This window comes from Maylandia zebra, linkage group LG16 (assembly GCF_041146795.1).
Source record: "Maylandia zebra isolate NMK-2024a linkage group LG16, Mzebra_GT3a, whole genome shotgun sequence".
Lineage (NCBI taxonomy): Eukaryota > Metazoa > Chordata > Actinopteri > Cichliformes > Cichlidae > Maylandia > Maylandia zebra.
The window spans coordinates 5,378,159-5,393,498 of NC_135182.1; the positions used below are offsets into that span (position 1 = coordinate 5,378,159).

At 38.1% G+C, this 15,340-nt stretch overlaps 2 protein-coding genes across 2 annotated transcripts; one reads left to right on the forward strand and one right to left on the reverse strand.

Moving 5' to 3' along the window:
- The first annotated feature begins 3,796 nt into the window (after positions 1 to 3,796).
- On the forward strand, positions 3,797 to 9,138 carry pdcl3 (phosducin-like 3). The gene is made up of 6 exons (XM_004568981.2): positions 3,797 to 3,939; positions 6,224 to 6,341; positions 6,490 to 6,580; positions 6,923 to 7,066; positions 7,935 to 8,143; positions 8,570 to 9,138. Exons 1-6 carry the CDS (start codon positions 3,934 to 3,936, stop codon positions 8,713 to 8,715), a joined length of 714 nt encoding a protein of 237 aa, XP_004569038.1. The 5' UTR covers positions 3,797 to 3,933; the 3' UTR covers positions 8,716 to 9,138.
- A 128-nt stretch (positions 9,139 to 9,266) lies between these two features.
- Positions 9,267 to 13,954, reverse strand: nms (neuromedin S). Its single transcript, XM_076874692.1, has 7 exons — positions 13,704 to 13,954; positions 12,037 to 12,083; positions 11,578 to 11,634; positions 10,872 to 10,898; positions 10,722 to 10,775; positions 10,214 to 10,288; positions 9,267 to 9,485 (listed from the first exon to the last, which is right to left on the reverse strand). The coding sequence occupies exons 1-7, from the start codon at positions 13,939 to 13,941 to the stop codon at positions 9,453 to 9,455; spliced, it is 531 nt and encodes a 176-aa protein (XP_076730807.1). The 5' UTR covers positions 13,942 to 13,954; the 3' UTR covers positions 9,267 to 9,452.
- Positions 13,955 to 15,340: the final 1,386 nt, after the last annotated feature.

The following is a 15,340-nucleotide window of genomic DNA, read 5'->3' on the forward strand; positions in this document are numbered from 1 at the left end:
AGATCGCCTATAAGAGACGATGACTCACTCGGTGGCTGAATCGACTTCCCGTAGCTTTACATACAGAGCGGAGCGGTTACGATTGAAAATGAAACAACATAAAAATATAACTCATGGACCACAGTGGTCTTTTTAGAGCAGGGGTGTCAAACAGAAGGCCCGTGGGCCAGAATGGGCCCGGGACAGACCCTAATCCGGCCCATTGGATGGCTTTGGAAGAAAGAAGGAGAGCATAGATATTTTTACTTTTAATTGTATTTTCACAGATTTTACAGCTTTTCCTACTCATAAAGACCCTCTCATGGTCATTCACACTACACAAGGTAAATAATTCATAGAAAAACATGACACAGAATGTCCAGCTTTTTTTCTACTATAGACATTTCTGTAGTTTTCTGTTTGTTTTTTTGAAAAAAACAAAAACAAAGTTTAAAAAAGTAACAATAATAATAATTTCTGTGAATTAACAGAAACTTTTTTAGAAACTGTTTTATATTTACAGGAATTAGTTACCAGAACCTTTGGTGTAATTTTACACATTTATTTATTACAATTTAAGCCGAAAGAGCCAAACTGACAGATTTCTTTCATTTAGCTTCAAGAGCAGCATTTTTTTTTATCATGTAGAAAAACTGAGATGTACTGTTGAAACTGCACTACTTTTTAAAATTTTTCACTTCAGCTCAAACTGAGCTGTATGTGTGCCATGATGTAAAATGAGTGTGACATCCCTGCTTTAGAGTATTTGTTAATGTGCAGCTGTCGATGTGACGTTTGTGGAATAATTTTGAACTTAGCCACTATAGCCACAGCCAAAATGTTGCTTTAAAAAAAAGAAAAACCATTATTATGCAGAATATTCTCAGTCACATGTTTTCCTCTTCAAACTCACACGATCCAGTCAAAGAAACAATAAAAACAGTTTAACAGAATTAAACTCACCTCCCACCTTTATTTAGCCAGCTGTGCCATGTAACTTCAATATTTAATATAAAATAATGTCAAATTTCAACATTCAACAATTTCAACAGGAAAAACTTACTGTAATTTAAAAATAATAAATTAACCCGCTACAGTAGATTCTTATGAAAACAGTCTGCTTTGGATTTGATCTTTGGCTCTCCTGCAACTCTTTTAACCACATCTGCCAATTGTTGCATAAGTTTCCACATGAGAGAGGAAACTTAGATTTACTGAGATCAGCCGCAGCAGATTTTGAGCTAAAGAGCTAATAAATAAGTGAAAATGACTGTAACGTGTTCTGCAGAGTCTAACTTGTGAATGGTGGTCAGGTAAAAGCTGGAAAGTAGTTGTGGTTTGTTAGTAACTTACACAGCTATAACACTTGTACTTTGATTAATAAGTTTTAAAAAAAAGCGCACAGTTTGTGAAAAACGGGGTCAGAGTGAGAGCTCTTCACTTTATTTTGTCCTGTTCCGCATTTCACCAACTTTCCCTTCCGCCAGTTCCGGTAGTGAGCCAGTGACCGTTCTGTGATTGGACCTTCGCGTGAAACAGCCCTCAGGTCTGTAAAAAAAGAGTTTCTGTGAAAAGTGACACACTGAAAGACTGTCAGTGGAGTGGAAAACAGCTTTTTATGTTATAGGACTTCTAATGTATCCTGTATCCTGTATAGGACCTGGATGATAAACACTGGAAATGTGTAATAAGGAACACATAGAGAGATAATATAGGATATATTATCCCGACAGATCCACCGGCAGGTGCACTTCACACCTGCTTCCATTAAAACCCACGCTCTCTGACACTCCCACAGTGTGGGTTGAAACTGAACCACGCAAAGTTTCACTCCTGTTCTGTGTCACTGCAGACTGCGATTGCGCTTTGTACTTGTTTTATCAAACAATCTGCTGGATCCTTGGCTTAAGGTTAACTGTAGGTTGCCCGGGATGAACAAAACCTGTTGCAGCGGTGGGCGTTTGAATGAACAGTTTCACAACAGATCTAAATAACTCTAAACCTCTAAAATTAACAGAGTATATGACATAAAAATAACTCTTTTGTGGGCAGAATGTGCTTGAAGCGAACCACCCCCACAGCACAAACGACCTTTATGATAACTCGATTAAACACAGATTTTTTTAAGGGGCCAATAAACCAACCCATTCATTTGAAAATAAAACTTCGGCTCCTTTATTCACAAGGGGTCGCTCGACATGTTTTGACTGGGGACTCTCTTTTTTTGTCCTTATACCGGAAGCCCTTCCTGAGGTAAGCCCAAAGGGGTTTCCTGTGATCAAACCTGGGGCCTTTTTTTTTCTAAGGCACATCTGTTAAACACCACACCTTCAATTTTTGGATATTTTAATGGTGCAACTTGACAGGCAATGTTGACATTAATGAAGCTCCCAAAATAAAATTATAAATAAAATGATAGCCTATAGGGTGAATCTGGGGCTTTGAGTAGTTCGCTTTCCGCCCTCCTTTAACAGTGACAGACCAGCAAAAAGAATATATCTATATTCATATATAGTCACATGTGATTATTTTTGAGCTCGGATGGATGGCAGTGGTGTAAAGCTGAGGAAGAAGGGGAAGAAGAAAAAGAGGAAGTTAAGTAAACAAAATGACCGCGGTCAAGCGGAAGGATCTCACTGTGTTACCAGTTTCATGCAAACATCTATGAAAATCTGTGAATAAAAAAATATGTACACCAGTACTTACTGTTATTGTGTGCATAACGTGGCACCTATCCGTATATGAATCGCTAATAACCTATTCACTAATTTTTTAGTAATGTGCTACAGGTCTACCTAAAAAATCAGTCAGACAACTACAGCTCATTCAGAACTCTGCTGCTCGAGTCCTCACTAAGACCAAAAAAGTGGACCACATCAGTCCAGCTCTGAGGTCCTTACACTGGCTGCCTGTCCGTCAGAGGATAGACTTTAAAGTTCTGATGCTGGTCTATAAAGCTCTGAATGGTTTAGGACCAAAATACATCAGTGACCCCCTGACCCAGTATGAACCTTCCAGATCCCTCAGGTCATCTGGATCCGGTCTTTTATCAGTTCCCTGAGTCAGAACCAGACACAGAGAAGCTGCATTCAGCTTTTATGCTCCTTATATCTGGAACAAACTCCCAGAAAGCCTCAGATCAGCTGAAACACTCAGTTTATTTAAATCCAGGTTGAAGACTCACCTATTCTCAGCTGCATTTGAATAAAGCACCAAATCCACACTTTTAAGCTTAAATTTCAAAACTTACATTTAACTACTGATTTTATCTGTTTTGATTTTATCTGTTTTGATTTTATATACTGTTGTTTGTTTGTTAATTAGTTTGTTTGTTTGCTTGTTTTAATCAATTTTAAATCATGCTTTTTATTTGTTTTTGTTTCTAATGTCTCTGTAAAGCACTTTGAATCACCTTGTTGTTGAATTGTGCTATACAAATAAACTTGCCCTGCCTTGCCTACACTTGAGAGGCTTTGCGTTGTGTGCCCTTTTTACATCCCACAGTAAATATTGTACTCTTTGTGTGTGTGTGTGTGTGTGTGTGTGTGTGTGTGTGTGTGTGTGTGTGTGTGTGTGCGGCACCTGTTTGGATTCGCTCTCAGCAGCCACAAATGGAATGCTCCGCTCTCATTCCTTATATGGGCATATTGCGCCTCAACAGGAACTTGGTGTCTCTGTTATTATTGTCCTCCCCGTGAAGCGTTTTTTTCCCAGTCCTTCTAAAATCAGGAATTTTTGTTTTTATACCACAGTAAAAAAAATTAGTTCAGTAAATGTTTGAGACATTATATAGATAGTTACAGGGGGCTATTTTAATGCTGGGTATTTTTTGTGCGCATGTGAAACAGTCACAGGTTTTTGTTTCCTGTCGGAATCGATTTGGCTGCGCTCCTTCTATTTCCGCGTCTGGGAGGGGAACAGTGGTGTGATTTCAGAGAACTCTTATCAGTCAAAATGCAGGTTGGTAAACCTTCTTTAGTTTGTTAAAAGTCACAGCGTACCGGCTGTGAATGAGAATACTTAATGTCATTTAAAGCCGTGTAACGTGACGACTTAATTTTCTAGATATTTAGCCAGCAGTGTCTCTGAGCACTCAATAGCTTTACACTTAGCTAGCAAGCTAGCCCTGTAACACTTCAAACCAGTTAAAAGGTCTCGGAATAGTCTTGGACCAGAGTTGAGACGATTACTGTCAAACTAAAAATAAACGTTGGCACACGAAGACTTTTATATGGTAGCAGATTTGCTAAAATATTTTGTGGAAACGATAAAAGAAAATGTAAAAACTTTTAACCACTGATAAATCCAGTGACCTGTAGTCTTTTAAAAATGTTTATAGTTTATTTGAGTTTAATAAGTGTTTATTAAAAGGGTAAATAACAAATAATGTTTTGATGTTAACTTTATAACGACCTGGAGCCTATACTACGAAGCGAGTTCAACATACCCAGGGCTGTGTTTCCGTTATCTGGATTCACTTATTCTAACATTGGCTATAAAGATAAGCAGTCACCCAAAGCTGGGTATCAGCTTGCTAAGTCACATCAAAGGGGATCTATTGACCAATCTAGTAGGGACGTTTCACGGATCATGAGGCTTTTCTTTCGCAGAAAATGATCCCAATGAGTGCCCATAAAATATGATCTGCAAACAAATCCACTCAGTTTGTGATCAAATAGGAGTATAGCAGAGCTCTTATACATTCACTTTAAGCAACTATAAAACACATCCAGACCCATAGAGTGCACATGCCTTATCTTAGTCCATAGCACTATCTAGGGCTGCTCGATTATGGCAAAAATGATAATCACGATTATTTTCACTGAAATTGAGATCGCGATTATTTGACGATATTTATTTAACCCTTTAAGACCTACTATAGAACCAAGTCCGCCAGAGCTTATATTATTTTTTTTTTACATGTTGTAGTGCCATTTGTGGGAGCATTTCAAGTTGCTAAATAACTGTTATAGCCCATATTTTAATAATATGTATGCATTAAGTCCATAGTAACTACATTAATTGCAAAAAAGTGCAATAAACTACAAAAAAATTTATATCGTTTTTGTTTTGTTTTTTTTACATATATTTCTACTTGGAGAAATTTAAGAGGTTTATCCCTCAAAACTTTAAATACAAAAAAGTTGCAAAAAATAGTTTACAACAACAGGAAATTTATTTTGAGTGTCTTCATAGTTTTATTTTGGAGATACAGCAATTTTTATATACTGCAGGAAAAACAAAAAAAACAATCCTATGATGCAAATTTGCAAAGAAAACAGCAGGTGCATCAAAATAAACTATTTCCAGCAGTGCAATTCGAGTTCTAAGCATCCCAGAAACTATTCAGAAAAGTCAAACATGACCAGTATAGGCTTTTAAGGCCTACAAGTAAAAAACTACATTTCCGCGAAAATGACGTCACTTCCGGTTTCGGCCAGGAAATGGCGGACATGCGACAGTTCGCGCTGACGTCTGTTTCACTGTGGGAAGTGTTATGAACAGCTGATCGGATCGGCAAAGCGTGTTTCTGGAATATTATGTTTTTGTTCCTGCAAGCGCTTTTTATGCAATTTTTGCAAAGCTTTATGTGGAAGGAAACCGTGACCGAGGACAAGCTGATGGCATAAGTTGTAAGTACAACTCCTCCGGTTTCATATGCAAAACAAATTATTGCGCTAGCTTACACGGTTTGGGTTCTACAGGGATTTAACAATAGTTACACAAAACGGAGCGTGCTGCTCTGACCGGATTTAAAGGGTTAACAATGACTTTAGAAAATAATATAAAATAGTGTGCAACACCACTGAAGTTTTTTTTTTTTTTTTTTTACCTCTCTTTTCAACCAAAGGCAGTCACTCTCTCCTCTCCAAATAACTTCTGCTTAGCTTTCAGAGCTTCCCTCGGGTCCTCTTAATCAGCGGTCTCCAACCTTTTTTGCGCCACGGATCGGTTTATGCCCGACAATATTTTCACGGACCGGCCTTTAAGGTGTCGCGGATAAATGAGGGAGGGGCTAATAATCGGCTCAGTCATTTTTAATGATTGTTGAAAGCCCAGATCGTAATCGTGATTAAAATTCGATTAATTGAGCAGCCCTAGCACTATCTTAGCTTATTTGTTAGATCAAGTTAACTCGTGGAAGTAATTTGTTTGCACAAAGACTGACCTTGGAAATGTCATGTTGTTTTTTCACATCACATGGAAACCCAGATTAAAAGAAACCTTTTTCTTTTCTCTTTAGGACCCAAATGAAGATACAGAGTGGAATGATATTCTGAGAAAGAAAGGAATTCTTCCTCCCAAGGAGACACCTAAGGAGGATGAAGAGGAGGAGCTGGCCCTCCAACAGCAGTCTGTTGGTAAGAGAGATCAGTCATTCTTTGTAGCTTAAACTGCAAAAGGCAAATTTTTATCCAACCTAACATAGTTTGCAAATACCAGTTAAATGCACATGAAATATTCAGATGTATTATTTGATATGTTAATGGGTTTTTTTTCTCTGATCAGTTAAAACATATGAGGACATGACGTTGGAAGAGCTAGAGGAAAATGAAGATGAGTTCAGTGAGGAAGATGAAGCAGCCATTGAGATGTATAGGTAAACAATACAACAACTGGAGTACAACTCAAGTAGAGTGGAACAAGAATAAATAATTTCAGCTTTATGCTGGTGGTTAGTTGCCTGTTTGTTTACACCTTCTGCTTGCACCCATTAGACCTCTTGATCTGTTATTTTTTTGGTGAGGTACTGTTAAATTATCTTGGGAAAAGCTGATTTTAACTAGAATGTGGTAGTTAAAAGTATACTTAGTATTTTCTGTTGGTCATGAAAAAGAAAACATTTTTGCTAGAGAAGAAAATCTCTGTCTTAAACTTTTATTGTGGATTGATAGTCATGTGAGTTTGTCGGGGTACTGATGTAGGCTGCGTCTCCTTGCAGACAGAAGCGTCTTGCCGAATGGAAAGCAACCCAGATGAAGAATGTGTTCGGTGAGGTGGCAGAAATCTCTGGACAGGACTACGTCAAAGAGGTCAACAAGGCTGGAGATGGCATCTGGGTGGTGCTGCACCTCTACAAGCAGGGGTAGGTCATCCAGTAAGCATGAATGAGGAAAATATCGAGTGAAGTTTTTCATTTCGTGTTTATAAGGGTATATTTACCATTAATCTCAGTTATTTTACATGCTTTTTCTTTGAATAGACTTAGCACTTCCAGGTTGCTGTTATCATTAAAATGTTTTAATTGAACAGTCGGATTATGTTTGTCCAGTTTTATATATTGCAGCAATTAAAATGCTATTGAACAAAATCTCAAACAAATCTACTCTCAAAGTTAGAGAGAATTTATTTTTGGTGATGTGAAAAGCTGTTCTAAGTCCAGAACACTTCATGGTTGGAGGTGATCCTGGTATTTTGAGCAGGTAAACTGCAAACCGTTGCTGTTTAAAATACAATGTCTTGTAATTCTTAAAATTAAATTCTTTGATTTGTTAAATTACCTCAAATTTATTTGATAATGTGTTATTTCCATTCTTTATATGCTTCTGCTTAGATATGAGTATTTTTTTTTCTTTTCTTCATGCACTTGGTTGCTGTTTGAATATCTGTTTTTGTGTTTTGTAGTTTGGATAAAATAAGAAGGGATCAGTTAGCCAATGGCAATCTGGAGATTTTGTAATTAACTAACTGGCCAAATAATTAATGCCATTGGGCCATCGTTGTGGCTCACGTCCCCAGTACTGTGCCTAAATGTGATTCGTATTGGTATAACAATTCAGTACTGCTGATCTGATGCTGTCTATTTCATATTCCACACACATTCACTTGGGGCAGGAAACAATTACTGACATTAACATTAACTGACATTACATTAAAAATGAGCAACTGTTGTCACAAAGTTTACCACCAACAGGTCAGTCTGATGTTTTCTCTCCATTCATCTCCCTTACCAGCATCCCTCTGTGCACCCTCATCAACCAGCACCTGAGCACATTAGCCAGGAAGTTCCCTCAGACCAAGTTCCTCAAGTCCATCTCCACCACCTGCATCCCCAACTACCCCGACCGCAACCTGCCCACCATCTTTGTTTACTTTGAGGGCGAGATGAAGGCCCAGTTCATCGGTCCTCTGGTCTTTGGGGGCATGAACCTGAAAGTTGAAGGTAAGAGGCGACTTGCTGACAAAACCGAACATTTTTTAAGCACAAAACTAACTAACTGACTGTAGGCCTGACAGACCTATCTCTGAGTGGATACAATGATCGTTTTGTGTTGTTTTAAACTGGAAAATATCAGGAAGTAGGTACACAGGTGTTGGCATTTAATCTGAAATTTGTTTTGTCATGTTTTCATTTTTCAGCAGTTGCACTTTTAGTCAGGCAGTTTGGTTTTAATGATAGGTACTGTTAGAATTCTATTAAGTCACTAAAGCTCGTTTGAGAGTTATGAATTTATTTTCAGTACATCTCAGTGTATTGCATGTAACTTTGGACGCTGCAGTTTGTCAATCTGTTGAGCGATATTGCATCGGCTATACCTCATGTTATGCGATTGAAGTGTCTATAATTCATGTTGTGTGTCCCAATCAGAGCTGGAGTGGAGGTTATCAGAAACTGGAGCCGTGAAGACAGACCTGGAGGAAAACCCCAAGAAACAAATCGAAGACAAGTTAATGTCATCGATAAGAAGTTCACTTCATACACGAAAAGACAGTGACTCAGAGGATGAGGATTAAAAAAAAGTAAACACCTGTAACTTCAACCACAAAAGCCGTGTGACAGCTACATGGAAAACACTGCGAAGACCTTAAAACCGAGCAGAGGGGGCGGCTTCTCCTTTGTCAGCATGTGCGTTGTGTGTTGTAACCATGTAGGTGGCGCTCTTATACTGGATCAGTCCTGTATTTGGACAGGCCACTGGGCTGCTGGAAAGTGTCAAACCTGCATTATGATCATCCTACAGTACATTTCAGCAGGGGAAACAACAACTGTTTTGTAATTTGATTAAACATTGAACTGTATCAACTACGTCCTCACAAAAGCATCACAGACGAGTTTTAACTTTTTTTAATACCGTTTCATGATAATTATGTCACAAAATGTACATGTACATTTAATTCTGGTAAATTAAATGTGAGTTCACCTCTTTGCCACAGCGATCAGTGACGGTTTTGTGTTGTTTTGTTTTAGATACTCATGTCTTGTGTAACAATCTGCCAAATTTGCTTGGTGACAGTTTCCGTCCAATGACACCAATTTTTTATTTATTTTTTTGCATTTGCAAGCAACAAGACACACGGCAGCTTTAGCAACACACTTCAGTTTTTTTCCAGCTGTACAATCAAATTGTTTCTGTTAACAAAAAAGTTACAGATGCTGTTGCGTGGTCCATCAGTTGATTTTGAGTGTGATGTCCGCAGGTGGATCTGCCAGCTGCTCTTCTTCTGATACGTGTGTGTTTGTTTGTTTCCTTTTACAACATCCCCTCTGGCAGACCTCGAATCTTCTGTTTAATTAGCAGGAGATGAAGAGAAAGAGTCAGTCACTACATTGAACCTGAGTAGTAATGCAATTAAAAGTGATACATGCTGGCTAATTCTTAATCACTGGTTCACTACTTCTTCACTACCTGAAAAGGTTAAGTCTTTATAGGCAGAAGAGAAATGAGTGGAAAGTATGGGGTGTGTGCGTGTGTGTGTTTTCGAGAATGTCTGCTGTATGTGCAGAGAAGAGATGAAAATGTTTCTGCTGTTTTTAGTCTTAATAATGGAAAAAATGCACATTTTCACTTTAGCGCCATAGTTTTAGCATTTATTATATCCCTGACGTGTATGGAGTCAATTTTAGAGGGGCTAAAGGACAGTTTGGGCAACTTTTTCATGTGTGCTGTGCCAAAAACATTTATTTCCCCAAATTTTAATCTAGTTTCTTAACTGTATTGTTTTGCCTACTTAGACATTTTTTAGTGAGATGAAATGAATTATGGGAGCAATAAACAGTTCCTGCTTGAGCAGCTCAAAACCCCTTCAGCTTGCAAACACTGATTAACGTGAATGGCTCACCAGCCAAAAACAGTTTACTACCTCCAATTGTTAAGTAGGAAGCTTTAAAAGTCCCTAAGCTTGAGAGATGACCTCAAATGTCTGCAGTTTTTCTATCCGCTTCATTCATAACCCTGCTCTGAAATCTCCAAGTAAAAAAATCAGTTAAAAGCATTCAGATCTGTGTTCTCACCAAAAGTACCACCTTCTTCTTTCTCCTCTGGGAAAGCTTTGGTGAAAGTCGCATGAGAGGGTGAACTGAATGAGACTGGAGGAAGAAAGGGAGAGAGCTTCATGAGGATCTGCTGAGTAGGCCAAAAGACCAGAATTTCGCTCCAGATTTCAGTATTTAAAGTCGCATTTGCCACCTGCTGTCATGCTGTATCAGCTCTGCGAGCGAGCCGACAGCATCCAAATGGCCAGCTCTGAAACTGAAACTTACTTAGGTTTGTTTGCCGTTTTCGGGGGTGAAAAAAAGAGTCTTTAGATTCGTTCACTTCAACAGGTTTTGAATAAAAATTCATAATCAACCTGAAAGCCTCAAAGCAGATGTTTTGTGTTCTCCTTTTCCACCCATGCTGCCAATTGAAATGACCAAAAGCAGTTTAAGCACTGCATTAAATTAAAGCAATAACTCTCGAAAATGACAAATAAATGGAAACATCAGACACTAAGTTTGATTGGTTTGCTCATTTGCTCACCTCTTTTTGTACAGCTCCAACAGAGTTGCGTGCTTTGGAGTAATGAAACAGGAACTGGGGGGGGGGGGGGAAGCAGAATCAGTGAGCTGGTGCTGAACAAACAGCAGAAATGATGGAAAAGTGTAAAGACAACTAGGGAAGAAAACCTACTCTTTTGAAGACATTCTGAACCTGCTCCTGTGGGGGAAGGAAAACAATTAGGCATTAATAACAGAATTAAAGTTCTCACACTCTATCCTGCCTCCATTGACTCTTGAATACAGTAAACAGGCAAAACAGCAATAATTCAGCAAAACGTAAGAGAGCACACAATGATTCCAGCTCTGTTACTTCCTTTGGGTATTGTGGTATCATGTCATGTTGTCTTCCTGTTGACTCGGTGGCTCACCTGCCCACTCCATAACTTCAAAAAGAGATAAACTTGGGTAGCAACCCAGACACAGTCATGTTTATCCTGCTAACCGTCAGGATAACCGTCTAAAACTGTCTTTTTTTAGAAGCACTTTTTTTTTGTTTCATCATTTCTCCTCTTTGTACTTCTGCCTCTGCTGTGATGTAATGTTTTTTATTTAAAGGACGTGCATTTGACACAGCTTGCTGAAGAGAATTGAAATTTGACATGTGACCATCTATTGAACTGGACTTTTATTTTTTAAGGATTAGTTTGTCAGCTGTGGTTTGAAGGTATGGTTTTTCACAAGTCAAGCATTAAAAGCAGTTTTTAAAGTCATATAGTTTGTGATCATATGTCGAAAACCCCTTTAAAGTGTTAGCATGAGGCCTATAGCATAGAATAGAATAGAATAGAATAGAATAGAATAGAAACCTTTAAAGTAGCTTTAAAATGTTTGCCTACCTCATTCTGGTCTCTCCGCAAGACACCACTCAAATCATCACTTCTGATCCCTCGCACCTGCAGACAAACAGTACACTTATTTACAGCTTGAAAGCTGGCAGTGAATGCAACATAATACCTTTGACCAGTGATTTTTCTATTCTTACTTCTTATTTTCCCATAAAACACAACATCAACACTGTTTGAAAGTAAAATAGAACATTTGTACTCAAACTTCTAAGTGTCTGTATATTTCTTGTCACAGAGTTGCTCAAAGCACCGAATGTGTGGCTGAGTGCAGATGACACTGTTCATCAAACTGGCAATAAGTAGTGCTAATTACACAAGAAATGTAGACCAGAATGAGTGGATCATCCACTAAGTTAGGAGGAAAATAACAACAGCAAAAACAAAAATTGTAGAGACTTTGAAAAATGCCTCAGTGATGGAGGGATGATTGTAAATGAAGAGTCTCACTACCTTTTGTAACACTATGCCGTCTTCCCACTGATCAAGAGGACTGGCATCTGGATAAAGATACACATAATGTTAATACTTATCGATCTTTTTATAGTAGGGCAGCATAATTCAATAAATGTAATATTGTAATTGGACTGATACCACGATGTCATGCATATGTAGTCCAAAATAATAATTTAGAAGTCCTGTATCGTCATTTATTGTATTTTTATGTGTTCAAATTTCATATTATTAGTAAGCCTCTAATATGAGGAGGCTGCTGGTGTATGTTTGATGCAATACTACATATGACTGTGAGGCTCGGGCTGCTCATGAGTGACTGTTATCGAACGACATGCTGAAAACGTTCAAGCTTTCCTCAATAAGCATCTTTAAGCTGTCAAAGAAACATTTCAGAATAATAACATACAGGTTGGAGATAGTGTTATGAATTTCAGAGATCTCATTAAAAAACCTATTTGGACCGACATCCACTGGTTCTGTATCATTTCATTTACAATTTTCTCCATGTTAACATGTTGCTGTCTGCATAGATGTGCTTACGTCACTGTGCGTTTCAGAGTTAAAACAGAGCGCAACATTTTAATATGAGGTCAGGTAAATGCTTTCCATCCAGGTATCACACTCCTTCATTTAGAAGGGAAATTTATTTGATAAATCATTTTAATAGGGGATCGGTACTTGTAATAGAGTACGTTTTACATTGATATAATTCTACTGGTACTAAATTTTAATAATAAATGCATTTTTTTCTCTTACAATGAGTCATTTATAAAAGATTTCCCCAGTCAGAGCAGAGCACCCAGACTGGAGTAAGACTGTACATATTGTACCAGTTTTTGCACTTGCACACATTATGACTTTTTTTTAAAAAGTGGGATAACCTTGAGCTAACATCACCTATAGGGGAATTTATGAAGAATTATTATTAATCAGAATCATACATTATGCCTATCACATCTTGGTGTATCACCAGTCACCATTCATTACATCACAATCCATTCACTACATACCAATTTTATACTTTTGTTTAAAATATCCAGTGAAGAAGTCTTATTAATTAAAAAGACTGCGCAAGATACTGCATCTTTGAGTACAAAGCACATCAACCTATATTTATTAGCTCATTATGGATCTATACAGCACTGATAAATCATTCAGTGACAATGAATGATTGAGTTAGAACTTATTAACCATTTCAATGTTGGCTACGTTGTGTTACATTGTGGTGTTAGTCCCTCTTTAATTGCCTCTGAATCCACCTATGCATTGCTTTTTTTTTTTTAACATATACTGAGAGTTTAAGTGCAAGCTGAAATAGTCCTACAACTATGACTCAGATATTCCTTATTTCCTGAAACCAGTGATGAAGCCTATTTGTTATATAGTGAGCTGGAATTTTCCACTTCTTGCATCAGGATTAGTATACCATAAATAATTATTTTAAAAACTTACACTAAATGTACGACTGGCTTCATAACTTACAGGCGCATTCATAAAGATATAAAACCTTAAAAAATGCACTCAAAATTACACTTTGCTTATAAGCGATCACCACTGAAAACAACTTTTAGAGCATGATTAATTTTAGCTGCCAAAAACAACTCATGCACCTTGACAATGGTGCTGGTTTACATGTATCTGACTCAGTATCATGCTTCACCCACCTGTTGTGCTCCAACATCCAAAGCAAATGAATAAACACAGCAGAAAAAGTTGTTGCACAGCTGACAGAGTCATATCTCCACTTTCTTCTTCTTCTTTTTTCTCTCTGTGTTTGAGGAAGGTCTGCTTGACGTGGCTCTGCTCTCCGGTCTCGTCTCCTAACAGCTGTGAGTGTTCTGAATGCATTGCCCTCTGCCCGCAGCACTTTAAAAGCACGCAACTTTGCTGGCTGACATGCATCTCCTCAGGTGGCCAATCACAAACACACCAATCTGAGCATCAGCAAACCCGCTTGCGCAATCTCCAACGCACCTTGCAATCCCTCCATCTCTCTCTCCCTCTCTCTCTCTCGCTCCACTCACAGGGCGTAGAGTTGGAAAAATACAGAGCACTTGGAATGTTGAGCTCTGGGAGTATTGGGCTGTTTTGCTGCGTGGACTGACGTCAAGTTGATAACAAAGATATGACTGGTCTCCTTCAGGAAAAGGAAAGTGGATGGTGAATCTGATTAAGAAAAACAGCCAATAAACTGCATTAAATGTTAAAAAGATTACCAGCATTTAATGTGAACTCCTGCTGGGAAATCGTTATTAACGAATGATAACTGTATGAGGTACTCACATATCGCCTAATTAAGATACAGAAACAAATGGACACTCTCAGGTGATTCCAAAGATCTGCAGCTATAAATGAATATGAAGATTCATGCTCTCCTGTTCTGGTCTTGATGTAAATGTTACTGGGATGCGATTGGACGGTGATTAATTTTCATATGAGGAGATTTGTATGAGCTTGAGTAATATGGTATGTTTGCTTTAGTCAAAAAGTTCTGCTTTAAAACAACCTAAAACAGCATGTTGTTGTTTCTGCTGGGTTATCACATGCTGTAGTACGTTCTTACAGGACACATTATTTCTAAATGACTTGTGTTAAATCCTGGCAACCCTGGACTTGCAATATTCCTGTCACTTCAAAGATAATCTGGAAATGTCAGGGAATGAGTCTCTGCTTCGGGAAAACCAAGAATTGAGCTTTAACTTGTTTCAAACCCCTTTAGAAGCCTCAGCAGCTTCTAAAAGTTTCTGAACACAAGAGTTTCATCAACTAGGGAAGTCTAATTTTTCAGCTAAATCTTATTCTGAGAAAGTAAGACTGGCCTGGCATCTGTTAGACTGAAAACCCTATGAGAAGCTACAGGGCAAGTTAAAGCTTGCTAAAGCTTCCTGAAGTAAGCATTCATAGATAGATAGATAGACCTGAAGCCTGCATACGTTGTTGTTTTATTTAACAGATTAAGCAGCACACCTTGTGTCAGGTGGTGCTGTGACGTGGACACTGTATGTTATTCTTTCAGGGATTAACTGTTCTGATCGAGTAGACTGGAGGCAGAGCACTGCACTCATATTTCCCCTGACACTGACACCAGATTTTGTACCAAAACCTACTAATAAAGGTGAATCTGCATTGTTACACCCTGGAAACACTTAATTTTTTTCTTATTCATTGTTTTGGTTTTCCTATTTTTTTTTTCCAGCGATCAACTCACAGGTGATTAACACCCGATTCTGAACCTCTGCTGTGTTTTTTAACCTCTTTTTATTCATTGTTTTGGTTTTATGAAAAAAATCTGTCCCACAAG